The sequence below is a fragment of the Pithys albifrons genome, chromosome 3 (genome assembly GCF_047495875.1).
Source record: "Pithys albifrons albifrons isolate INPA30051 chromosome 3, PitAlb_v1, whole genome shotgun sequence".
In the NCBI taxonomy this organism is placed as follows: domain Eukaryota; kingdom Metazoa; phylum Chordata; class Aves; order Passeriformes; family Thamnophilidae; genus Pithys; species Pithys albifrons.
In genome coordinates, this window is record NC_092460.1 from 65054231 (window position 1) to 65077567 (window position 23337).

The 23337-nt window shown below is 40.4% G+C and overlaps 1 protein-coding gene across 2 annotated transcripts in view; it reads right to left on the bottom strand.

Annotated features, from left to right (window-relative positions):
- The window catches only part of LGR5 (leucine rich repeat containing G protein-coupled receptor 5), a 96976-nt gene that overhangs the window by 14423 nt on the left and 59216 nt on the right, over positions 1 to 23337 (bottom strand). The window contains exons 5-13 of one of the 2 annotated variants that reach the window (XM_071552222.1): positions 13243 to 13458; positions 10447 to 10518; positions 8028 to 8096; positions 5407 to 5478; positions 4530 to 4601; positions 4355 to 4423; positions 4152 to 4223; positions 758 to 823; positions 491 to 562 (exon numbers count right to left, since the gene is read on the bottom strand). In XM_071552222.1, coding sequence (XP_071408323.1) covers positions 491 to 562; positions 758 to 823; positions 4152 to 4223; positions 4355 to 4423; positions 4530 to 4601; positions 5407 to 5478; positions 8028 to 8096; positions 10447 to 10518; positions 13243 to 13458 — 780 coding nt within the window. The remainder of the gene's footprint in view (positions 1 to 490; positions 563 to 757; positions 824 to 4151; positions 4224 to 4354; positions 4424 to 4529; positions 4602 to 5406; positions 5479 to 8027; positions 8097 to 10446; positions 10519 to 13242; positions 13459 to 23337) is intronic. The other variant, XM_071552223.1, reaches the window with a different exon arrangement.

Below are 23337 nucleotides of genomic sequence, written 5' to 3' on the forward strand. Positions count from 1 at the left end.
TGAAAAATTGAAAAGACTAAAAGCAACTCTTAAAAAAATGTATGGTTTCCATTAAAAAAAACCTTACAACCATGAATAATTTCTTGACAAAATTATTCTGCTAGTACATGTGCCTGTGTGAAAACTAGAAACCTGTAAATGACCTGACTGTGTCTTAAGATGCTGTTCTCTATAAAAAGATGTCATGCTCCTTAGAGCTGATTATTATGCGAACCTGCCAACAGACACCATCTCTGGCTCAGTATCTCTGTCCACTTCTAACAGAAACATTTAGAAGCAACAGTTTTTACAGTTATAATAATATAGCTATAATATACAGATTTATGCATTTTAATTAATTGTTTATTCTCCTTTCACAGTTATGATTTAATGCAAAAGATCAAAGCGAGGAAAAACTGAAACAAGGATCTTTCAGCGTACATAGGGGGCAGACCATATATAGCCCATGTTTTTGGGAACCTGTGTGAATGACTGTTAGGGGAGTACTCACAGAGACCGAAGAGCAGCCAGCTGCCGAAATGTGTCTGCTTTGATTTCACCGATTTCATTGTGATGCAAGTCACTGAAATAGCAGTAAGAATCTCCTCAGTTTCAAAGACAGTTGGAGGGCACTTTGGGGTGTTTTAGATTGCGTTTATGATCCACATCAAAATAGTGTATCTGGGATGCATCAAATCAGCCAGCAATAAGCAAGTTAATTATGCTCAAACACACATAGATGTGTCTTTTTAAACTTTTACAGTAGTTTGACACTTACATTTTTTGGAGTTTTTTACATGCAGTAAAACAAGGTAAATCTTCCAGCAGGTTATAAGACAGATCCCTGTATTACACAAGAAATGAACAGATTAACATCAAAGTAATGTTAGAAGAACAGCTTTCATTATCTACCTTCATACTGCATTTAAAGAACTTGTTTTTATCCACAGAAGAATAGAAGTATATGAACTCACTTATCTCTCATCTGTCAGATTTTGATTTCTAATTGAAGATGAGAGAGAAGAGGAAAAGGCAAGATGTATTAACTCCATATCCTATATTTGGAAATTCCTTACATTGTCTGATGATTTCCTGTCTGAAGTATAGATTTCTACTGAGTGTTTTACAGTAACCATACTGGCCATCTGCTCATAGGGAATTCTGGATTTATATCACAGATATCTTATTTATCGAGTTTAAATTCTGATAAATATTTACCACTTAAAATAATCTACTAAATACATATATTCACTTTTTTAAGCAAAGATCTTGTATTTTTCTGATAAGAATCACAGTCAGCTTTCCATTCTACACTTTTAATTAAGCACTATTTCCCTTGATCATTAGACTGCTATATATTCTAACTGAGGGAAATGGTAAAATAGAAATTGGAACTAACTTTGAAATCCATCACTACGTGGGGGGAAAAAAAACCCTTAAAAAGACCTGAGCCAAAACTAAACAAATTACAGAATAACTGAAACATCTGGACTGATTTATAGTATAATATAACTAATCAAAACCAAGCACAGGCCATTTGCAGAAACTGGAGGGAAAAAAAAAGAAACCAAACACCAGCCCCCATCACCCAAGAGTCTCATCCTGCACACATATATATATATGTATATATGTATGTGTGTATGTGTTTTTCAGGGAAAACTGAATGGGAAATTTGTTTGTGAAAAGAATAGAGGAAAAAAGCTTATGCCTATAATTAGGAAAAATGTCATTTTCCACAGTTATCTAGTATTATCAATTGAAAGCGTAGTACTTTTCAATTCTGTGAAATTCTTCTCTAAAGTAAACAAAAAATAAATGGCAGAGGAACTGGACTCCACACAATCTATGAGATTCATAGTGAAGACCTTTTATTACACAAAGCACACAGTTCATATAGGGTTAGGACTACAGCTTATTGGCTAAAAGAGTTACACACCACCATGCTAGATACTTCAATTGGTTAAAACCTATCTCTCACAAGTCCCATGTTTATATTATTTCATCCTGGCTGTTTTCATGCACCTGCAGAGTCCTGTGAATTCTTACTATGTGAATTCTTGGGGAGTAACCTCCTCCCTATCAGCCAGCAGCAGCTGAGCTCTTTGCTGCTTCTGGCTGATAGCTAAGTCTCAGAGGGCTTTCTATAGATCTGAATGGGTCACTTTTGATCTTACTGTAACAACATTTCTTATTTCTCATATTCCCTAAAACTAGTTCATTTCCACCTATTTCATTACTTGGTCAAACTGTATTTTCACTGTTATTGTTCCAACAGGGGCATTGAGACTATTTTCTATCTGGTTGGTGCAAGTAATGATTGTACATGTCCTCAAGGAATTCTACACTGATTTTACTATGTACAAAGGCAAACATCTATGTGTTTGTCAGGTTTTTTTGTTCCAGTGTGTAAGATTACAGCCTCTGTCTTTTTTACAGGTACTCTGTGGTCCAAATCAGACATTACAGGGGAGGATTCAATGAGCTAGAGGCTTTCAGGTCAAGGTAAAGGATGTCTTCTGTGTCTAGAAGACAGTGGTTATTCTGTCATGCATAGATTTGTGACTTAGGTCCTCTTAAAAATAAGTTACTAGCTTAAATTTTGTATATATTAACACTCTCTCCTCACATATGGAAAAAAACCTCATACCAAACTTGAGATCCTTCTTTCCTCAGTTTCTATCAGCGTTCCAGGAAATATTTTACTTGTTTATTTTTAAGGTCTTTTTCCCCACCTTTTTAATATATGAGCCTCTTGGCAGCAGCAGAGGGCAAGTGGTATTGCTTCCCATGTTGATGCGCATACCCAACCTGTCTGAGGGCAGCCTTTCAAGCACTGCTGTGACTGTGTTCTCAGGTACACCTTTACTGCAGGTGTGTAGACACCCAACAAGCCTCTATGTACATGAATCCCCATTTGGAAGTATTGATGGCTAGGTAAGATACACAAATTGCCTTTCAAAACAGTGTTTGTAGTGTTTGTGAGTGCATCTGAGCCGGGAGCCCCTCCAAGGGTGCAATCTCCAGGTAACTCGTGGGGCTCAGCACACCATTACACTCCGTGGCACAGGCAACACTAATGTGAAAACCAAAGCAGGGACTTGGCAGGCTTGCTCCAGTCTGACAGGAATGGGGTAAGAGCAAGTCCTGTAGCACTTGAAATTGATGCTAAATTGGTACACCTCTCTTTTAAGTATCAGCTCTAATAATAAAGAGCGATATTCAAAAATAAAAAACATGGATTTCCGATGGACAGTCCTACTCTACTGTGAACTGTCCAAATTATTAACCGCTGTAGTATTTGTTGCCATTTTGAGGTAATTTACTGGTTTTGAATAATATAGGACATGCTTAAACTTAAGTATGTGTGCAGACTTTCTTCTGGCAACAGACTTGTTTCTTTTATCCTTCTGGAAATGATCATATTGAGGTCATTAACTAAAACTTAAATTTTTTCTGGAAATGTTCTTAACATCCTCTCTGGTATTCAAATAATGCATTATAATTAGTGCTATTTCAATGTTGGCCAAAGAATTAATACCAAATACATTCCTAGTGAAGTAATAGATTGAAGAAAGAGTTCTTGGCTCATTCTCAAAGTGGACACAATGATCACTTTCATTAGTGATTAAGCGCACTTCAAGGAAGTTTGTAAGCTAAAATAATTTTGGATACTTAGTGTATCAAATATACCCCTACTATGCCAAGGAACAGTCAATTAAAATTGCAGTCAGCTATTTATGTCTGGGTGAGAAAGAAACTAAAAGAGGAGCATAACGTGGACTCAAAAGTGTACCCCTCACTCAGTTATATTTTCTATTCAATTCACTAAACTATCTGCATTAGTGAGAAAAAAAATCCCAAACTACTCTAGGACAGAGTTAATGAAAATAAGGTAGTTCTGTGGTTTTTAAAATGAAATCAAGAACCATTTTACCCTTTCCTAAAAATATACTAAATAATTATCTTTCTCAGCAACGTATGGGAAATCCTGGCTGATAAGTGGGCTGTAAACTTTTTGAGTAACACTGGAACCCACTCGCTGAGCTGAATTCCTAAGAAGTAACGTGATACACTCAAACAGCAGCAATTGGGTAATTTTGAAATAATAATGATTTCATTTGTCTATTCATCTCTTGCATTAATGTAATGTTAATAACCTTACTGAAACGTACAGCACTTGGAGATTAGGTAACTGGTCACAAGCCGATTTGGGGAGAGTGGTGATCTGGGCTCCTGTGAGTGTCCTGTTGAAAGAATTTATGAAAATAAAATTACTTTTCACAGTTTGAAAAACAAGTATTTTTTTAGGACATTCTTTACAATAAGCTAATATCCAAGAAAATAAACCAAGTGAAAATACTTTTCTAGTACTTACAAACTCTCCAGACTTGTAGTCCCTGTCAGATCAGGAAATTCTGTTAACTGTGAAGCACCATTTAAAGTCCTAGAATTTGAAAAAATAATTTTAATAAAATTATAGTGAGAGAAGTGTGGGACAACTCTAGTATTGCAATATATAAAGACAATTAAAATAAAAAGTAAACACATACAGAGTTCTAAGTTCTGGTAAGTGTTGAAAAGCAGATTTTCCAACAAGCTGGATAGGGTTGTCATAAAAATGGCTGGAAAAGAGGACAAAAAAACATTTAATGAAATATATTTCAAAATATTCTAAATATATTATATGATTATACTATAAGCAAATGAGTAACCTCTCTGATGAATCATAGACTGTGCACCTCTGGGTGTAGTAGAGGTGAACCTCTGAGCTTTTCTCACCCTCTAATCTATATTCATCAACCACAATTCATATTTTTAATATTCAAGTAGTAGCTGTTTTCCTGGTTTTAAAGCCAGAAGTCACTCAACAAAATATTCTGTCTTTTCTGCCAGGTTTGCAAAGATAGAAATCCTCATTTGAAGAACTTTGTTATGACCTGAGATGTGAAGAAGTCAGAACTTCACCTGCTCAGAAGAAGTTCCCTTGCCCTTTTGTACTCATGCTGCTATTGCAAAGAGAATATTACTCAAGATGAGTAATTATTTTTCTTACATGTATTTTGCAGTTTCTTATTTTGAAGTTTGCCCATTAAGTGCATTTTCATGTAAGACAATGGGAACTCAGACTGGAATCCATCAAGAATAATTTTTACTAGGTTCTACATTGCCAGTAATGTTGAGAGACTTAGAAGAAACAGTTCAAATAAAAGGTCAAAGGCCAGAGACCACTTCTTGCTTCCCTTAAACAGGGCATGCAAACTGCCATTCTTTCCATAAAGCTGGAAAGACATAAGCTTGTTTGCTTGTATGATGATGTGCTATGTAGTATACTGACAAGACATGCTATTTGCCAAACAGTCACAAATACAATACTTAGTTTCACATTCTCCAATACAAAGAGTCATTGAAAAGATTCTTACCACTTACATTGTAATAAGTGATGGATTACCCATAAATGCACGCTCAGGTATTGACTTGATATTATTGCTATGAAATCCCCTATAAAAGGAAGAATGGTTTTTATGGTAAGAAAAAAAAAGTGAAGACTCAATCTGTATTCACAATACACAATGATTGTTTTTCATTTGTAATAATAAAAGTGTCTGTATGTAAAGTTCTATCCTTTTCTGGAATAAGAGAGAACTGAATAAAAACAGAAGTGAAAAGAAAAAATAAAAGAAAAAGAAAAGAAAAGAAAAGAAAAGAAAAGAAAAGAAAAGAAAAGAAAAGAAAAGAAAAGAAAAGAAAAAAGAAAAGAAAAAAAAGAAAGAAAAGAAAAGAAAAAAGAAAAAAGAAAAGAAAAAGCAAAATTGCTGAAATTTTGCACTTTTCTAAAAAACAAAACCATTCAGATGAAAGAAACTGCAAAATGACCTTTTAAAATTCAGAATATATGCATGTATGTGTATAGAAATAATGTATATGTATACACATATATGAACTAAGAACATTAATAGTTAGATATTAATAATTAAACCCCGTACAATTTATTTCCCCTTGTGCTTGTTGAACTGCAACTATTTTTTTCCAGATAGCACAAGTTTCTAAAGTAAATGATTTTTATGCATTATATTGTAATGTTGATCCTGCCCAAACCACCTCTTTGTTGAAATATTTTAAATGTGGACACAAACAAAATTTAGTTGTGCCTGCTGGACAGAAAGCCAAATCTTTGTCCCATCATTAATTGCTGCATCTCATTCATATGAGTAATTTTCTATTGTGAAAAACAAAAGGAACAACTAAGATTTCAAAAGAACAATGATGATTTGTGTGGGAAACTCCCATTAGTTCAGTCGGGTATGAAGAAGGCTTCCCAGTTAAATTTATGCATTTATGCATTGGCCATTCCTTGGACAGGTCCCACATTACTGCTTTACTTGTTTAGGGATTTTGCTACTGGTGATGAGCTACAGAGCAAGGCTTTACATCTCACCTTCCTTTGCATGCAATAAAAACATGCAGATGCAGACTCTAAGCAATACAAGCATCTCATTTAATCTAGAAGCAGTAAAAGGACTGGTTTTGAATGGGATTCCTTGCATGGTAGAAAAACCAAGGAAACAGCATGACCACTTCCCAGAGAAATGTCTGCTGCTAGCTCTAGACAAAAGGTGATAGTGTTTTCATCCCAGGCACAAATTCTGAGAGAGACATGAGGTCCCACCCAGAAGCACCCTTACTAAGGTGGTCCTGCATTGAGCTGAACCTCTGTGGGCCTGGGGCCCACATGGGTGAGAACAGCAGGGCATGGACAGCTGGATGGGAGAGATCCCATCCCTTACAAGATTGGCTTCTGGGGCCCAAGGCAAGCACTGAACCACATGGTTTCATGACCAGTGCTGGATTTGGGACGTCAGGTTGTGATTTCAAACTCCAGGTATTGCACATGGGAGCTTAGGTGAAATAGTAAGTTTAACACGTAGAGGTGAATGCTGTGGGGGCCAGCAAGTAATCTCAAGCACATCAGGCACTTTGCTGGGCTGGAAAGGTGCATTTGCTGCAAACCTCAGTTATCCATGTTTGGTTACTGACTCCAAAGGTCATCAAAAAGGCAATCCTTTTAGGTTGCTGGATTTCATACCAATTATTTTATGACATAAACAGCAGTTGAGAACAGCTGGGCTGAGAAACTCATAGCCCAGCTGCCTCTTCCAGGCAGCTACATTCTGCCTGCACTGGGGGTGCTGAGCAGGAGTCAATAGTGTCTGGGTACAACCATGTCCAACTAGTAGATAATTACCTAGTTTTGTCAAAAATCGATGTTGATGGTACCAGTAACATGGTAAATAATTCAAATGGAAAGAATTCTGAACATATGCATTAATGTGCACATTGTGTTTATGATGTGTGGATACAATTTAACTATTTTTGTTTTTTAATGATTCAACTGTTTCTTACAATGAATTTGAAAAATTTATTTTCATTGTTGACTTTTTAAGGCAAACTATGGCTGTGCATCTGAAAGCATCTTATTTGCGGCATTATAATGCCAAGGTCATGGGTTCAATCCTCTATGTGGGCCATTGACTTAAGAGTTGGACTTGATGATCATAGTGGGTCCCTTCCAACGCAGAATAGTCTGTGATTCTGTGATTACAAAGGACTATATATATTGAAAAGGAATTGCTTTAATTTAATGGAGAGGAGGGAGGAAAGTTGGTCTAGACATTTAAACCTGATGGACTAATAAGGATACCATGCCTTCTCCTTCTTAGCCTACAAAACTAATATATTGCATTGTTCACAAAATCTTACTGTTCTGTTTGGGACTAAAAGTGAATTAATTGTGTTTGTTATTTACAGTATCCCAAGGATGAAGTTCCTGGAAAAAACCCACTGCACAATGCAGTGTAGAAGTAAAAGTTGTGAGAACTTAAATGTGCTAAACTGAATGTTGAAAATTACTTTCTATGTATGTTGGCATATTTTTTAGTTTTTCCTAGGGTATCAAATTTTAAGGACTACTGATAAAATCACCAGCATTAAAAAAAAAAATCACACACAAGTCAAAACATCCTCCTTCCTAATATGCCCTCTGTACTTACAGTTCTTTTAGGTTTGTCAGTGTCCTGATAGCAGTGGGGAACTCATCCAGACTGTTGTAATTTAAATCTCTGTGTGAAAATAGATTTTATTATTTAGATTATGCACTGCACATCACATAACATAGCATTGTTGGTATTTGTAATGAACTATCATCTTCCACGCACTGAATACATACAACAAAAGGCCAGGAAGTCCTCAAAACTGTATGCATGTTTTCCAACAAACTCTATTTAGGGCACATTATCATTCCTATTTTTTATCAGCATACCTAAAAATTTAACTATTTTTTGTTACATCTAAGACATTCTGCAATAAAGAAAACAAGTGAATTTGGATACTACTATGGGTTTTGCTGTTTTACAAACTACTTATCCTTTTCCTTGTTTCAAAGGGGAGAAAAAAAATTTCAAACAGAATATTCAACAACTTTGTTTAGTAAGCTGCATTTTACATGGCTAATAAATCTCACTATAAAGATTTCTAACTGCATTGTAATTTTAAGACTTGACAATAGTCAAATAACGAATATTTCTAACCACACAAACTGTAAAAATGATATAGGGTAGCAACCTCTGCTTTAAGAACTGCTCATGCTGCAGCAGTAGTTAGATTTTATTCTGGTAGGCTGAATGGATTATAATCCTACTTCTGCCTTCAGCATTTAGGAGATATCTGAAACTAAAATTGAGCTATGCCAGTTTACTGTGATGCTCTCTGGCAATGCCTCATGACAAAAATAGTCTGAAAAACTGGAGCAAAAGCTGTTTTTAAACAGGCAAAACACAAGCCACAGTTTACAATAGATTGAAATTGAAATAGTATCAGACTGAAGTAATGCAGGCAGGAAACTGCTGTCTGAACTCAACAAGGCTTTCCTTCCTGCTTGTAAATCTCTCCTGCTTATTGACAAAAAGAGATTACAGACATGTACAGTCTGGCTTTGCCCTCCAGTTATATGTGATTTCCAGACCTATGCGTCAATGCAAACAAATGATCTTAAAGCTGGCATCTTGTAATTGACACCAAGATCTTTAGATTACCTTGAAACTCTCTGGAAACTGGTCTACACACTATGCAATGACTGTGCTTGAGGCAAGCGCTACACTGTCCTGTTGCAGTGAAGTGGCTGCACCTACATTTATTCCCAGGTTCCTGACTGTGCTCTGTGTTTTCACCTCTCTCATGCCAGGTGGCTGGGACTGAGTTTACAATTACTTATTCCACTGTTCTGTTTTTCCCCATTTTTGACCACGTGCCATGTGAATATCACTTAAAAAAACAGAAAAACCCAGTTACATTTTCCTTCTTCCTTTCCCCTTCTCCCTTTCCGGTGCTACACTAAGGGACTTCCTCTCAACTCTCAGCCAGTAAAGGTCCATACGGTAAAACTGCAATTCAATGGCAAGGGCTCAATGTAATAAAAACTGGTCATTAAAACAACAACAGCTCAAAACTTTTTGCTTCCTGATCTTAATGAAAGATGAAAGTGGGCAGTGCACAGTGGGCAGAATGAGAAAGCAAATAGACACCTTTAGCCTAGAATTATTCATGTCCAAAACTATTTCTTCCGAATACCAGGCTTTAGCCTCTGTGCTGGTGGGGTAGAACATCTAAAATCTCAGAAAATGATGCAGCTGACTGTGGCAGGTGCTGTAGGAAGGCTATGCAAGGTTTTCCTGTCCCTGTAGCACTGTTTTGGTCTGTGGGTGACTCTTGCAGACATCTCTACTGGACTAACTGTAGTGGCATACTGCACTGCATTCCTGTTTGGCATTTTCTGTAGAACAATTTTTTCCTAGACAACTCAAGAAAATTTGAATTAGTCTGAACAGAATTACAGTGAAAACTTGAGGAAATTTCAACCTGTACCAGTGCTATTCTTTATTAGAGCTCTTTAAAGACAAAAACTTGGATATAACTGACATATTTCCCTTCTTCCATTTGTAAAGCACGTGCAGAATTTGACTACCTGGAATTTTTACTCTTCCAAGTATAAAAATATAACCCCATCGACTTTTATAACACTCCTCTATTGTAAGACAGTTTCATAATGTTAAAGCTTTTCATTGTGACAATTCCCCAACCTAGCTATTAGTTTTATTGATGAAATAAAACAAATAAATAGTACTAAACTAGGCAAAAATAACTGTTCATGAATAGTTGCTTCCTTTTCAATGCTCAATACAGTTTTCAACTGTCTTTCAAACAATTTATCAACTGACAATGCTTATTAAAAAGGCAAACTAATTTTACAGTCAAAAAGAGGATTTGCTATATAGAGTCATTGTGAATTATCACTTAGATCCTGTAGCGATTAGGCAAGCCAAACCCCACATTTGGCTTTTAGGCTATTTTTATTCTTTCAGAATATTAATGAAACACTCTAAAAAAAAGGAAACAAATAAGAGGTCAACTCACAATGTCTCTAGGCTGTGGAGCCCATCAAAGCATTTCTTTCCCAGGGAATAGATTCTATTGTTATGGAGATGTCTGCAGGGGAACATTAAGCACGCAGTCAGGAAAGCACACTGCACACAGTGGTCTTAAGTAAAACATTTTAATGGTTCAATCAAAAGAAACTTATTTTTGGGCATGCATTGATTATATGCAAGTCATGCTTTTGCAAGTGTATGTCTAGGGGGCACCTCCAGCACCCTCCACCCTTTCTCCCGGTACCTCTTCACCCACAAAGGCTTCCATGTGGTTTCCTGGAGGGGATCTGTTTTAAAACCACATAGATTGTTCAAAAATGTTGAATTCTGGAGTTCCACGTTGGGGTTTGCATATTGAATAGACATATTCTCAGTGATGGTGAACTGGTTAATATGTTGTCTCAAAAACTGTGTGGGTTATGAGGTGTATATTTGGAAGACGTATGTGCAGAGGGTGTCAGTGGGTATGGCACAAACCATCAGCAGGTGAGGAGATGGATAACGCAGCACACAGGTAAGGGGCATTAGGCTTGCAGAATGCAAGAAGACACAAAGTTGTAGCTTCGCTGAGACGAGCAAACTAACTAATCTTAAAAGCACTGTTAACTTGCCTTCCTTTGAAATGATAATTATCAATAGCTACTTCCTGAAATACTTAGCAACTGAAAGTAATTTTTGTGTATTTTAACCAATCCTCCCCTCCTCCAAAGACTATGAGTTCTGCCTATTTCTAAGTCTTTTAAAACAGCACGATAAAACCCCACTCAGAGTCAAGCTCATTACTGTGAGTAGATAGAATTTGTAGCCGCTTCAGGTCGTTTAACTGAAAAAGGCTGCCTTTTTCCCAGAAGATTTTTCCTTCCATTTTGTTCTCAAATCCTACCCCTATAGTGGAGGGAAACCAGAGGAGTACGCTTTAAAAGAAAAGAAAGGCTGTGAATGAGGGCAGCCAGGCCCCTTCAATACTTTATTTTGCTCTGAAAATCTTGTTAAAGATCAGAAGCTCTCTGAATTTGCTGCAGAATCTAAAGAAATTGAGTCTACCTGTCCATGAAAGGCAGGAATTTTGATGGCAAAATAAAAATGTTCTGTGGGTTTTTCCTTTTCTAGGAAGAAACCCAGTCAACTCTTCTTAATGACTATGCTGACCTTCAGTGCTTTCGTTAGCATGAAGAGTGCATCTCCAAATTCCAATTATGTCTGGATCTTTAATTATAAAGGTTTTGACATGCTCCAATTGACCATGCATTTTTGCACTGAGTTCAAAATTTGCCAGACCATATAGAGGAGCAACCAAATGAAAGAAGAACCACACACAAAGATTTTGATGAGCCAAAAATATAAACTGTTGCATGTAACAAGGAATGATTCAATTATTAACGACTACATAGCCTAGAAGATTAGAAATAAGCAAGGCAAATCTTAAATAACCTAACTGAACAGAAGCAATCAGGGCATGAAAAGAAATTTTTTTTTGTCCTGCATTTCTTAACTGTACTCTTACCACTATGTTTCTGGTAGGGATCTAGTGAACAATGTTTAAGACAGCCTCTTGTCTTTACCACTACTGATAAAAGTCTAGAAGCTTAATCAAATGACAAGTCCATCCACTCCTTAACTTGAATGTGACTGATACTTAATGTAAAGAGAAGGCAAAGGTTTTGCAGCACAAGGCAACTGTCAATCCACATTTTTGGGGCCCTGTGTACTTACATGAGTATATTAAGCATCAGGCAGAGTGTGACTGAAGAGCCCTGATGTGGGCCAGGTTCAGGGTTTACACTGGAGCTAGAATATGCTAAAACATGCTAAGTGTCTTACAGATTATCATTTCAGGCAGCTCATAAAGCTTGTATATATATAATTCTCTCTTTAATAATGCTAACATTTTCCAAAGCATCCTGAAATAAGTTCTTCACCTCAGTTTCTCCAGCCAGCCTAGATTTTTTTCCACTTGGTACAATCCCAGATGATAAAAAGCTGAAATCATGCTCCTTAGTATACCTTCCAGATTTTGGTGCCAGCCATGCATGTTCCCATTAGTTGAACTGATATGCAAACATAACCAAATACAAAACTACATATACTTTCTCTCTCTACATATATGTATATATATTTTCTATGAAGGGAAATGCATTTTTTTTCTACTAGACAGCATTCTTTCCAAGTCCCCCCAAAAGATTTCAGTTCATTTCCTGTTTCTAATCTTCTCTCAGTCAGTCTTAGGGAGAGCACAATTCCTCCCTTCCTGTTTGTTTTGCTGACTAGATAGGGTGATTTTTTAATTCCCTTACATACTTTCTTACTGAGAGAGAAATTTTAAGCTAGTTCAGAACAAGTGGTTTAGGAAATGTTAGTCAAACTGTAGGAAGATGCAAAAAAATCAGTTTCTTCAAGGTAATTTTTTAAAATTTTGAGTTGTTTTACAAAAGCAACCCATAAAACTGCATTTATATTTCAAAAAGAGTATTTTCTGAACAAATGATGTTGATCTTTGGGTAAAGGCATACCAGTAAGCCTAGTGCAACTGTAGAAGGGAAACTGTAGACTCACAGCCCCAAGACACCAATTTAATATTAAGACTGTAAGACAAAACAGATCCATGCCTATACCTATTTACCTATAATTTGCCAACTGGAGATGGCCAAGGGGAATATTTAATTACTAAAGGTTATCTCAAGCAACATCTAAATTAAACATTGGATCTTCAAGTAATTAATCACGACGAGGCCACAGCTTTGCAAGAAGAGATTGTGTCTAAAAGGAAATCAATGAAACTTACAAAACTACCAAACTGGAGAGATTTCCGAAGGCATAGTCTGGTATATAATGAATTTTATTCAGTGCCAGTGTCATTGCCTGAAGTGCTGGCAAACTCCTAAAAGCTTGGACAGGAATTTCTGTCAAAGAATTATCATCTAGCCACAGGTGTCTAAGGGAGACCAAGCCATTGAAGCAGTTGGGGGGCACATAGTTGATGTGGTTGGCATCCAGACGCCTAGGAGAAAAAGAAACAGAGAAAATTGGCTTCAAGAAAAGCACAGTGGCTTTGCATAATGGCTATCAGAAGTTATCACCAAGAACACAACCACAAAAGACAGACATGGGTTGCTATATCCAGTTTTCATTTCCTGGAAATCCTACATTTCCATCTTGCTGTCAGCCTCACCCTTGAGACGTCAAATCATGTTTACAAGTCTCCTTGTCAGCTGGCTCTGCGCAGACAAGCTCTCCTTTGGAGCCATCAACTCACTGAGAGCACACACTGATCATTTATGAGCAGAGTCTCTCTAAAGACTGGGTATGAATTTGTTTCCTTTCCCAATTGTTTGAAAGTAGGAACAAAAAAGTGCAAGAAAGTAATCCAGAGATTCTCTTTCAGAACCTGTAAATTATTGAGCTGCAAGATAATTTGGATTTCCGTATGCTAGACACTCACTCCAAGAACCATAAATAGAACTCACTTCTGAGCCTCTAGAGTTTCCTGTTTTACCTTTTCTTAAATATTGTTTATTCCAATGATTCTGAAAACTGAAGTTCCGTTTTTTTACGACTGGAATATAATGTTTTTTACATAGAGATTGGTGTTGCCAAGTAGATGTGCTTATGTTGAAAAAGAAGTAACTAAAGGCACTTCAGCTGCTGCAGAGCCAACAGAGGGAGCTCAACTGCACGTTGTACCTCTGAAGTGTCTGCTGGTGATGCTTTGCTCTCACACTTGTGTAAGTAAGGATTAAATCTACTGAACCTTTTGCAGATGTGGTCCTACACATATAACATCATTTATTCATTAGCTTTCACTTTTGCTCTGTTTTGCTTTTCCACTCTGATTTTTTTAAGGAAAGATTTAAATGTGTGCTTCAGACTTCTGAAACTTTGTGAAACTTCCAGGTGGGGATCTGTATTCCGATACACTTTTTCTGCTTTTAATGCGCTGCAGTGACTTGTACCTTTTTCAGAACAGAAAGCCATGCTCTAAAACTTTTCTTGAAATGTATAATTCAATGAATGGTGGAAGAGATATAAATTTAAATAGATGTTTGAAAACACTACAGTCACACCCACAGTACAACCTAAATCTGGTCTGTTTGAGAGAAATGCAACACTCTTTGTGGTGGGCATAATAATCTCTTTATTTAAAGCTTCTTCCTCATTTGCAGTCATGTAAAATGTCAGGTCCATTCTATCTCCTGCTCCATGCTGCTCCTACCTACTGCATGAGAACAAATAATGACTGCTAAGTTTCCGTGCCAGGCTGGCAAATAACTGAGACAAGGTCAGTTGGAACAAATTTATAAAGTTCAGTGTCAAAGCCCCTGTACAATTACATTTTCAATATAATAACTGACATGGCAGGCAGCAGAGACATAGCTTCCAAAATAACTCAAGAGTCTGTCAACAAATGGGTAAGGCTGGAAATGTTTAGAAATACTCATATTGTTCCTTCCCTATTCCCCAGGCAAGAACCATGTTATGCCTGTGTTTTCAAATAAGGTATAATTTGAATGAGTAGATGAAGTTTCTTTGTGTTCAGTCAGAAGTAAATTTCTTCCCTGGGTGATGGTGGTATGTAAACTAAGAAGTTACAGTTGCCTTAGTTTGACAGTTACACTGATTAAAGAATGGAGGCTTTATTCAAACTAAATGTGTTGCAGTATTGCAGTTAAAATCTTATTCAATAGGAAGCCTGCCTGTGCAGCTCTGATGTTCCATTCACTCCACAGGAGTTACTCACAGGATGCCTGGCTGTGTGGCCAAGCCAAGAGTCAGTTGTTTGTATGTGACCTTGTGGGCGAAATGGCAATATTTGTGCTGTCGTCAGTGAGATCATGATTTTTATCTTACCAATATTTCGTAGCAAATCAAGGAACCGATTTTTTTTTATAGCCTAAGTTTCCAAATAGAAACCCACCACTGGCTATGTAAATAAAATACACAGCACAGAAAGAAAAATAGGACTGCTTTACTATAAATGAAATTCTAAATAGTTGAATTATTGTTTAAACAAAGCTTGGAAGAAATAAGAAACTGCAATGATTTGTGCTTCAGGTTCCATAACTGGGTTACATATCCTGCAAGTACTCATAACAGGTACTGCCTCAAGTGCTCTTTTGTTATCTAATCTTTTTTAAATTTCCAAGTACCGTTTTCCCTCTTGCAGATATTAAAAGGTTTCAGTAGTGATTATGTTTCCTGTCATACTGTGGGTAATGCACACTGATGTATAAAGCATGGATCAAAATCACCCTTTTCAGCCAATTGTTTTACATGTGTTGATCAAAGTTTTGGCACTTTCAGAACTAAACCCATTAACTCACAAGCATGACCCTATTTCTAATTGAAAATATATAGATAACATGTGGTAAGTTTGAAAGCTGCTATTATATTCCAGAGAGGGCCAATTTAGGGAAACAGAAATACTTGATCTCTTCTGATAGGCAGTATGTAAATAAAGCAGCCACTATGAAATTCACCATGAGCTCACTAAAAATCTCTAAACCTTTCAAAGCAAATGCTTGAGCTATGTGGACTGTAACCCACTAGTGTTTCTGTGACATACTGTGAATGCTATGACCATCTGCATGAATTATGAAAAGGTATTGTTCATATAGAATTGTAAACAGAACTCATTTACTGGTACAGGTGAAGGTAGATGTTTGAAAAATATTCGATTTGCACTTTTTAATCAATTCAATATGAATGGATACTAAGTTTTATGCCAGTAGTAAGTTTCTAAGGGAATATTTTTTTTCCTTTTTCTGCATCACCCCTCAAAACCAGCCACAACGTAGGTGTATCTAGCAATCAAGAAATTCCTTAATGTCTTCTTAGAGTGACTTGTTCATTCATTTAGGTTTAAATCAAATGTTCAATATGGGATCAGGAAGGAGGTTTCCCCCAGGCCATTTCTCCTTGTGAAATAAATAGCTATTACATGGATTGCCTCTTCTTGCAATGGATAAGGACCAGAATGCAATGAAGGGTCTGGAGAAGAGGGAAATCACAAAGACACATAAAGGAGTCAAGGATAAATTTTTTCTTCTGACATTTCAGTTTGAAGTAGGAGAGGTAAAACTAAATGAAAAGGGGCTGTATGTAATACGTAGGGGAGGCAGAGAAGTGAGAGCACACAAGGACTAATGTTACGTAGGGTGTATTAAAGAAGGTGTGTATTCTCCCTCTCCTATCACCTTCCTCTTCTCGTGGATGCAGCTCTGTTACACAGGAAGCCCTAGTCAAGCCTTGCCACAAAGTGCAGAGCAACAATGGACAGGGGTTGTGGACAGGGCCTGCCTAGGGGTGTATACTGGGCAAGAGAGGGCCAATTGCAGCCCCACCATCTTTGTTAGCATTGGGGACACAGACCCACTCAAGGGTTTGTTCACAGGAGCTTGACTAAAGTCTCATTTTAGTAATGGCAAGTCACATCTAAACTGGCTCTGAAAAGTGGATGTAATGAAAATACAGCTTGCTATTGTAAGCCATGTTTTTCAAACATGGCCTTTTACACAGGATATCCCCTTTAGTCCACAGGGGAAAATGTCAGGAGTATTGTGAAATGCTTAAATACAGCACACCAGCCCAGCAGTTCTCACAGCTCACTTTCACAGGACTGATGCAAAGACCCCTGTGTGGCAACAGCAAGACCAAAAATGTTTCTCTCCCACTGTTCAAATTTGCATGAGGAGATCTCTGCAGCTCTGGGACTTTCAGTCCTTAATGTTTCTCTTCACATCCAAACGTGCTGCTCAGGTGTTTTAGTAAACCTGCATTCAAGATGCTGAGACAGGACGCTGGCTGTTGTAGTTTGGAATTAGTATGTAAATTCTCTCCCCTGCCACTAACTGCCCATGCCAGTAGTTAACAAAAAAAGTAGTTAACTGCTGATCACTTGGGCGGGGGCAGGTTTGTCTCCTTTGTTCTTGGGGACTACACACGGCGAGGAGTTGGGGTGTGTGTGTGGGTAGAGGAGAAGCCATCGCTGCTGCTGCTGCCTGCCCGGTACTGCTTCTGGCCCCTCGCTGCTGCTGCCTGCCCTGGACTGTTTCTGGCCGCTCGTGTTTCTGTTTTCTTGGACAAGGAACACAGGGGGAAGAGACAGAGTTCATCTGAAAGCTCACCACTCATCTGTCTCGCTGGACAGGGACTGGAAACTCACTCCATAGCCAGCCGGACTATGACATTTGACACTGCCTAAGTATAACTTTCCTCCTGGAGGAAAACCTGATGGGTTTTGTTGTTGTTTTTTTTTTCTTTTCTTTTTCTTTCTCTTGTGGTGTTGGGGAAGCGGTTTGCACTAGCCTGTATATATATAGCAGTTAAGAACAGTTATCCTTCTTGTATTAAATTTCTTTTTTTTTTTTCCTTAAATTTGATAAAGAGTGGTGTGATTATTGTGGAGAAGGCCCCCTCTCCCACTTGTGGGTAAACATTTTGGTTTTTTCCCCTCAAACCAAGACATATTTTTGGCGCCCAACGTGGGGCTTGTAAACAAAGAAGGATAACTGTTCTTGTGGCACCATGTGGGTATTGAGTTTAGGGTTCATCAGGACCATACTGTATAATATATTGGCTTTTTGTTGGTACAAATTTATGCCAAAAGGAGCGGCAGGTTTAAGTCTTATCAACAAATCAATGAGTAGAACTCAAATAGCCGCAATTATTATTGAGTTCTTACTCTGGATTTATGGTGCTATGAATTCAATGCCTGTGGGTGTCATTTGGGTGGTGCTGTCAAGGCTGTTTTCCTGCCGTAACCTAAGCTGATACCTCTGGGGATTTAGTAATAATAGTACTGACCCTTGGGAAGGAACAAAGGGGAATCTTTTCTCCCAACCCTTCATCCATTCCCCCTTCAAGTCTGCTACAACGGCTTTTGAGATGTTTAAATTCTCCCTGGATGCCAGAGATATCTTGCTCTTTATGGTTTTTCTGCAAGGTTGTATCCCTGCGGCTTACAGTATGTTTGAAGGTAGGGCCAGGGTTTTTCCAGAATGCATTCAGAAGCCTAGCCCTGTGAACGGGGAAAAGGAAGAGAATAAAACCCCTGATGGCACAGTGAAGGGGGAAAAGGAAGTGAATAAAACCCCTGACGTTACAGTGAAGAGGAAGAAGGAAGAGGGTAAAACCCCTGACGTTACAGTGATGCAGGATGGGGCTAAAAAAGGGGAAGAGGGTAAAACCTCTGATGTTACAGTGACGCAGGACAAGGCTAAACCAGGAGGACAGGCCAAGCCTACAGAAGTTGCTCCTATCCAGAAAAGGAAATATAAGACCAAACCACCCCATCCAGCGGATGATTAGGGGGCTGCTGCACCTTCACAGCAAGCAGACCCAGAGCCTGAGATCATCACTGAGTCACTGTTGTTTGATAACCTCCGTGGTTTGCGGAAAGACATTGCTCGACAGCCGGACGAGCCCATCCTGACTTGGTTGATCCGAGTTTGGGACCTTATGGGTGAAACCTTACAACTGGATGGTGCTGAAGCCAGGTTTTTGGGGGCTCTGGCCCAGGATGTGGCTATTGAACAGGTGTTTGTGAGGGAATCAAAGCCCCTTTCACTCTGGGCACGACTTCTAATGAGTGTAAGAGAGGTTTGTTTATAGAGAAATCCTGTAGGAACATCACATTAAGAAGACTTGGAAGACGATGGAAGAAGGAATTTTACGTCTGAGATGGCAATGATGGAAGTGCTTTTTGGAAGGGGTGGGCAAACCAATAATGACCCTGACAAGGTCAGATGCACACCACATATGTGGTGGAACCTTTCACACTCAGGGCCAGCTGAATACACCGATTTCCTGGCATCCATGTATAGGGAAGAGAACCAAGAAACAGTGGGCGCTGTAGCAAATAAGCTCCGGATATATGAATGCATGACCCACAGCCCAATGCAGGCCCGTATTTCTGCTGTAGAGACATTGGTTGAGTCTCAAGATGCTGCCTGCAGAGGTAAAAGCAATTAGAGAGGAAATTAGGGAAAGTCTCCAAGTGGCACCAGTGCGAATGAGAACCTCTGAAGTCAGGGCCAGATGCCCCCCAACCAGAGGAAGTGGACAGACCTCATGAACTGAGATGTGGTACTTCCTGGCCAAACATGGAGAAGACATGGGACGGTGGGATGGGAAACCCACCCATGCCCTTGCAGCCCGAGTACAAGAACTGAAGGAGAATGGAAGCAGGTCAGTGAGAGTAAGTGCAGTCCCAGTTTCCCATGGGCAAGAATCTGACCCACAGGAGGGCACCTCCCAGGTGTACTCATCGAGAAAAGGTTCCGACTGCTATGACCAGGATCAGTGTTTGGGGGGCCCTGCCTCTAGCCAGGTAGAGGCACGGGAAAAACGTGTCTATTGGACTGTGTGGATTCGATGGCCTGGCACATCAGACCCATAAAGGTATAAGGCTTTGGTTGATACCGGCGCTCAATGCACATTAATGCCATCAGGACATGTGGGCTCAGAAACTATTTCTGGGGTGACAGGAGGATCTCAAGAGTTGACTGTGTCAGAAGCTGAAGTGAGCTTGACAGGGAGAGATTGGCAGAAACACCCCATTGTGACTGGTCCAGCAGCCCCATGTATCCTGGGCATTGACTACCTCAGGAATGGATATTTTAAGGACCCAAAGGGGCATAGATGGGCTTTTGGAATAGCCACTGTACAGACAGAAGGGATTGAACAATTGAACTCATTGCCAGGTCTCTCAGAAAGTCCTTCTGCTGTCGGACTGTTGAAAGTTGAGGAACAGCAGGTGCCAATTGCCACCACAACAGTGCACGGTAGTCAATACCGAACGAACTGCGATGCTGTGATCCCCATCCATAAGATGATCCATGAACTGGAGAGCCAAGGGGTGGTCAGCAAAACCCACACATCCTTCAACAGCCCCATTTGGCCTGTGCATAAGTCTGATGGAGAATCGAGATTGACTGTGGACTATCGTGGCTTGAATGAAGATACCCCACCGCTGAGTGCCGCTGTGCCGGACATGCTGGAGCTCCAGTATGAGCTGGAGTCCAAGGCAGCAAAGTGGCATGCCACGATTGACATTGCTAATGCGTTCTTCTCCATTCCTCTGGCACCAGAGTGCAGGCCACAGTTTGCTTTCACCTGGAGGGGCGTGCAGTACACCTGGAACCGACTACCCCAGGGGTGGAAACACAGTCCCACCATCTGTCATGGGCTGATCCAGACTGCACTGGAGAAGGGTGAGGCTCCAGAACACCCGCAATACATTGATGACATCACTGTGTGGGGGGACACAGCAGAAGAGGTTTTTCAGAAAGGAGAGAAAATCATCCAGATCCTTTTGGGAGCTGGCTTTGCCATCAAGTGGAGTAAGGTTAAGGGACCAGCCCGAGAGATCCAGTTCCTGGGAGTGAAGTGGCAGGATGGATGCCGTCAGATTCCAACAGAAGTCATCAATAAGATCACAGCAATGTCCCCACCTACCAGCAAAAAGGAAATACAAGCCTTTCTGGGTGCCATAGGGTTCTGGAGGATGCATATCCCAGCATACAGTCAGATCGTAAGCCCTCTCTACTTGGTAACGCGTAAGAAGAATGATTTCCACTGGGGCCCTGAGCAGCAACAAGCCTTTGACCAAATCAAGCATGAGATTGCTCAGGCTGTAGCCCTTGGACCAGTCAGGACAGGACCAGACATACAGAACATGCTCTACTCCGCTGCCGGGAATAATGGCCTGTCTTGGAGCCTTTGGCAAAAGGTGCCTGGTGAGACTCGAGGCCGACCACTTGGATTCTGGAGCTGAGGCTACAGAGGATCTGAAGCCAACTACACCTCAACAGAGAAAGAGATCCTAGCCGCCTATGAAGGAGTTCAAGCCGCCTCAGAGGTGATTGGCACAGAAGCACAGCTCTTTCTGGCACCTCGGCTACCAGTGTTGAAGTGGATGTTGGCAGGACAGGCTGCCTCTACACATCACGCCACTGATGCTACCTGGAGCAAGTGGATTGCCCTGATTATGCAGCACGCCCGTATGGGAAAATCAAATCGCCCTAGGATCCTGGAAATCATCACAAACTGGCCTGAAGGTGAAAATTTTGGTCTAGCAGATGAAGAGGAAGAGCAGGTGACACGTGCAGAAGAAGCTCTACCATACAATCAATTGCCAGAAGAAGAAATATGCTACGCCCTCTTCACCGATGGCTCCTGTCGCACTGTAGGGACTAATCGCAAATGGAAAGCAGCTGTATGGAGTCCCACCCAACAAGTTGCAGAAGCTACTGAAGGAGAAGGTGGGTTGAGTCAGTTTGCAGAGCTTAAAGCTGTGCAGTTGGCCCTGGACATTGCTGAACGAGAGAAATGGCCAAAGCTTTACCTCTACACTGACTCATGGATGGTGGCCAATGCTCTCTGGGGATGGTTAGACCGATGGAAGAAAACCAATTGGAAACGCAGAGGGAGACCCATCTGGGCTGCCGATATATGGCAAGACATCGCCACCCAGGTAGAGAAGCTGACTGTGAGAGTCCGCCACGTAGACGCACACGTGCCCAAAAATCGGGCCAATGAGGAACATCTCAACAACCAACAGGCAGACCGAGCTGCGCAAGTGAAAGTATCACAGACAGATCTGGACTGGCAGCACAAGGGAGAGCTGTTCTTGGCTCGATGGGCCCATGATGCCTCAGGCCATCAGGGCAGAGATGCCACTTATAAATGGGCACGAGACCGAGGGGTGGATTTAACCATGGACATTATCTCTCAGGTTATCCAGGAATGTGAGACATGTGCTGCCATTAAGCAGGCTAAGAGAGTGAAGCCCCTGTGGTATGGTGGACACTGGGATAAGTATAAGTACGGGGAGGCCTGGCAGGTTGACTACATCACACTGCCACAGACCTGCCAAGGCAAGCGCTATGTGCTCACCATGGTGGAAGCAACCACAGGGTGGCTGGAGACACACCCAGTGCCTCATGCCACTGCCTGGAACACCATCTTAGGCCTGGAAAAACAAGTCCTGTGGCGACATGGCACCCCAGAGCGAATTGAGTCAGATAATGGAACTCATTTCAAGAACAGCTTAGTTGCTACCTGGGCGTAAGAGCACGGCATTGAGTGGGTGCATCATATCCCCTACCATGCACCAGCTGCCGGGAAAGTTGAACGGTGTAATGGACTGTTGAAAACCACTTTGAGGGCGTTGGGTGGAGGGACTTTCAAACACTGGGATCAACACTTAGCAAAGGCTACATGGCTAGTCAACACTAGAGGCTCTGTCAATCGAGCCGGTCCTGCCCAATCAGAACCCCCTCACACTGTAGATGGAGATAAAGTCCCCGTAATACACCTGAGAGGTATGCTAGGGAAAACAGTCTGGATCAACCCTGCCTCAGGCAAAGGCAAACCCATTCGTGGGGTTGTCTTTGCTCAAGGATCTAGTTCCACCTGGTGGGTGATGCAGGAAGATGGAGAGACATGATGTGTACCTCAAGGGGAACTTATCTCTGGGTAAACGACTCATATTACTGTATTTATAAACATTTAAATATTTGAAAGAAAATTTAAGTTTGATGTAGAGTATTGGCATGGAAGAGAATTTAGGGGTGGATAATGTTGTAGTTTGGAATTAGTATGTAAATTCTCTCCCCTGCCACTAACTGCCCATGCCAGTAGTTAACAAAAAAAGTAGTTAACTGCTGATCACTTGGGCGGGGGCAGGTTTGTCTCCTTTGTTCTTGGGGACTACACACGGCGAGGAGTTGGGGTGTGTGTGTGGGTAGAGGAGAAGCCATCACTGCTGCTGCTGCCTGCCCGGTACTGCTTCTGGCCCCTCGCTGCTGCTGCTGCCTGCCCGGTACTGCTTCTGGCCCCTCGCTGCTGCTGCCTGCCCTGGACTGTTTCTGGCCGCTCG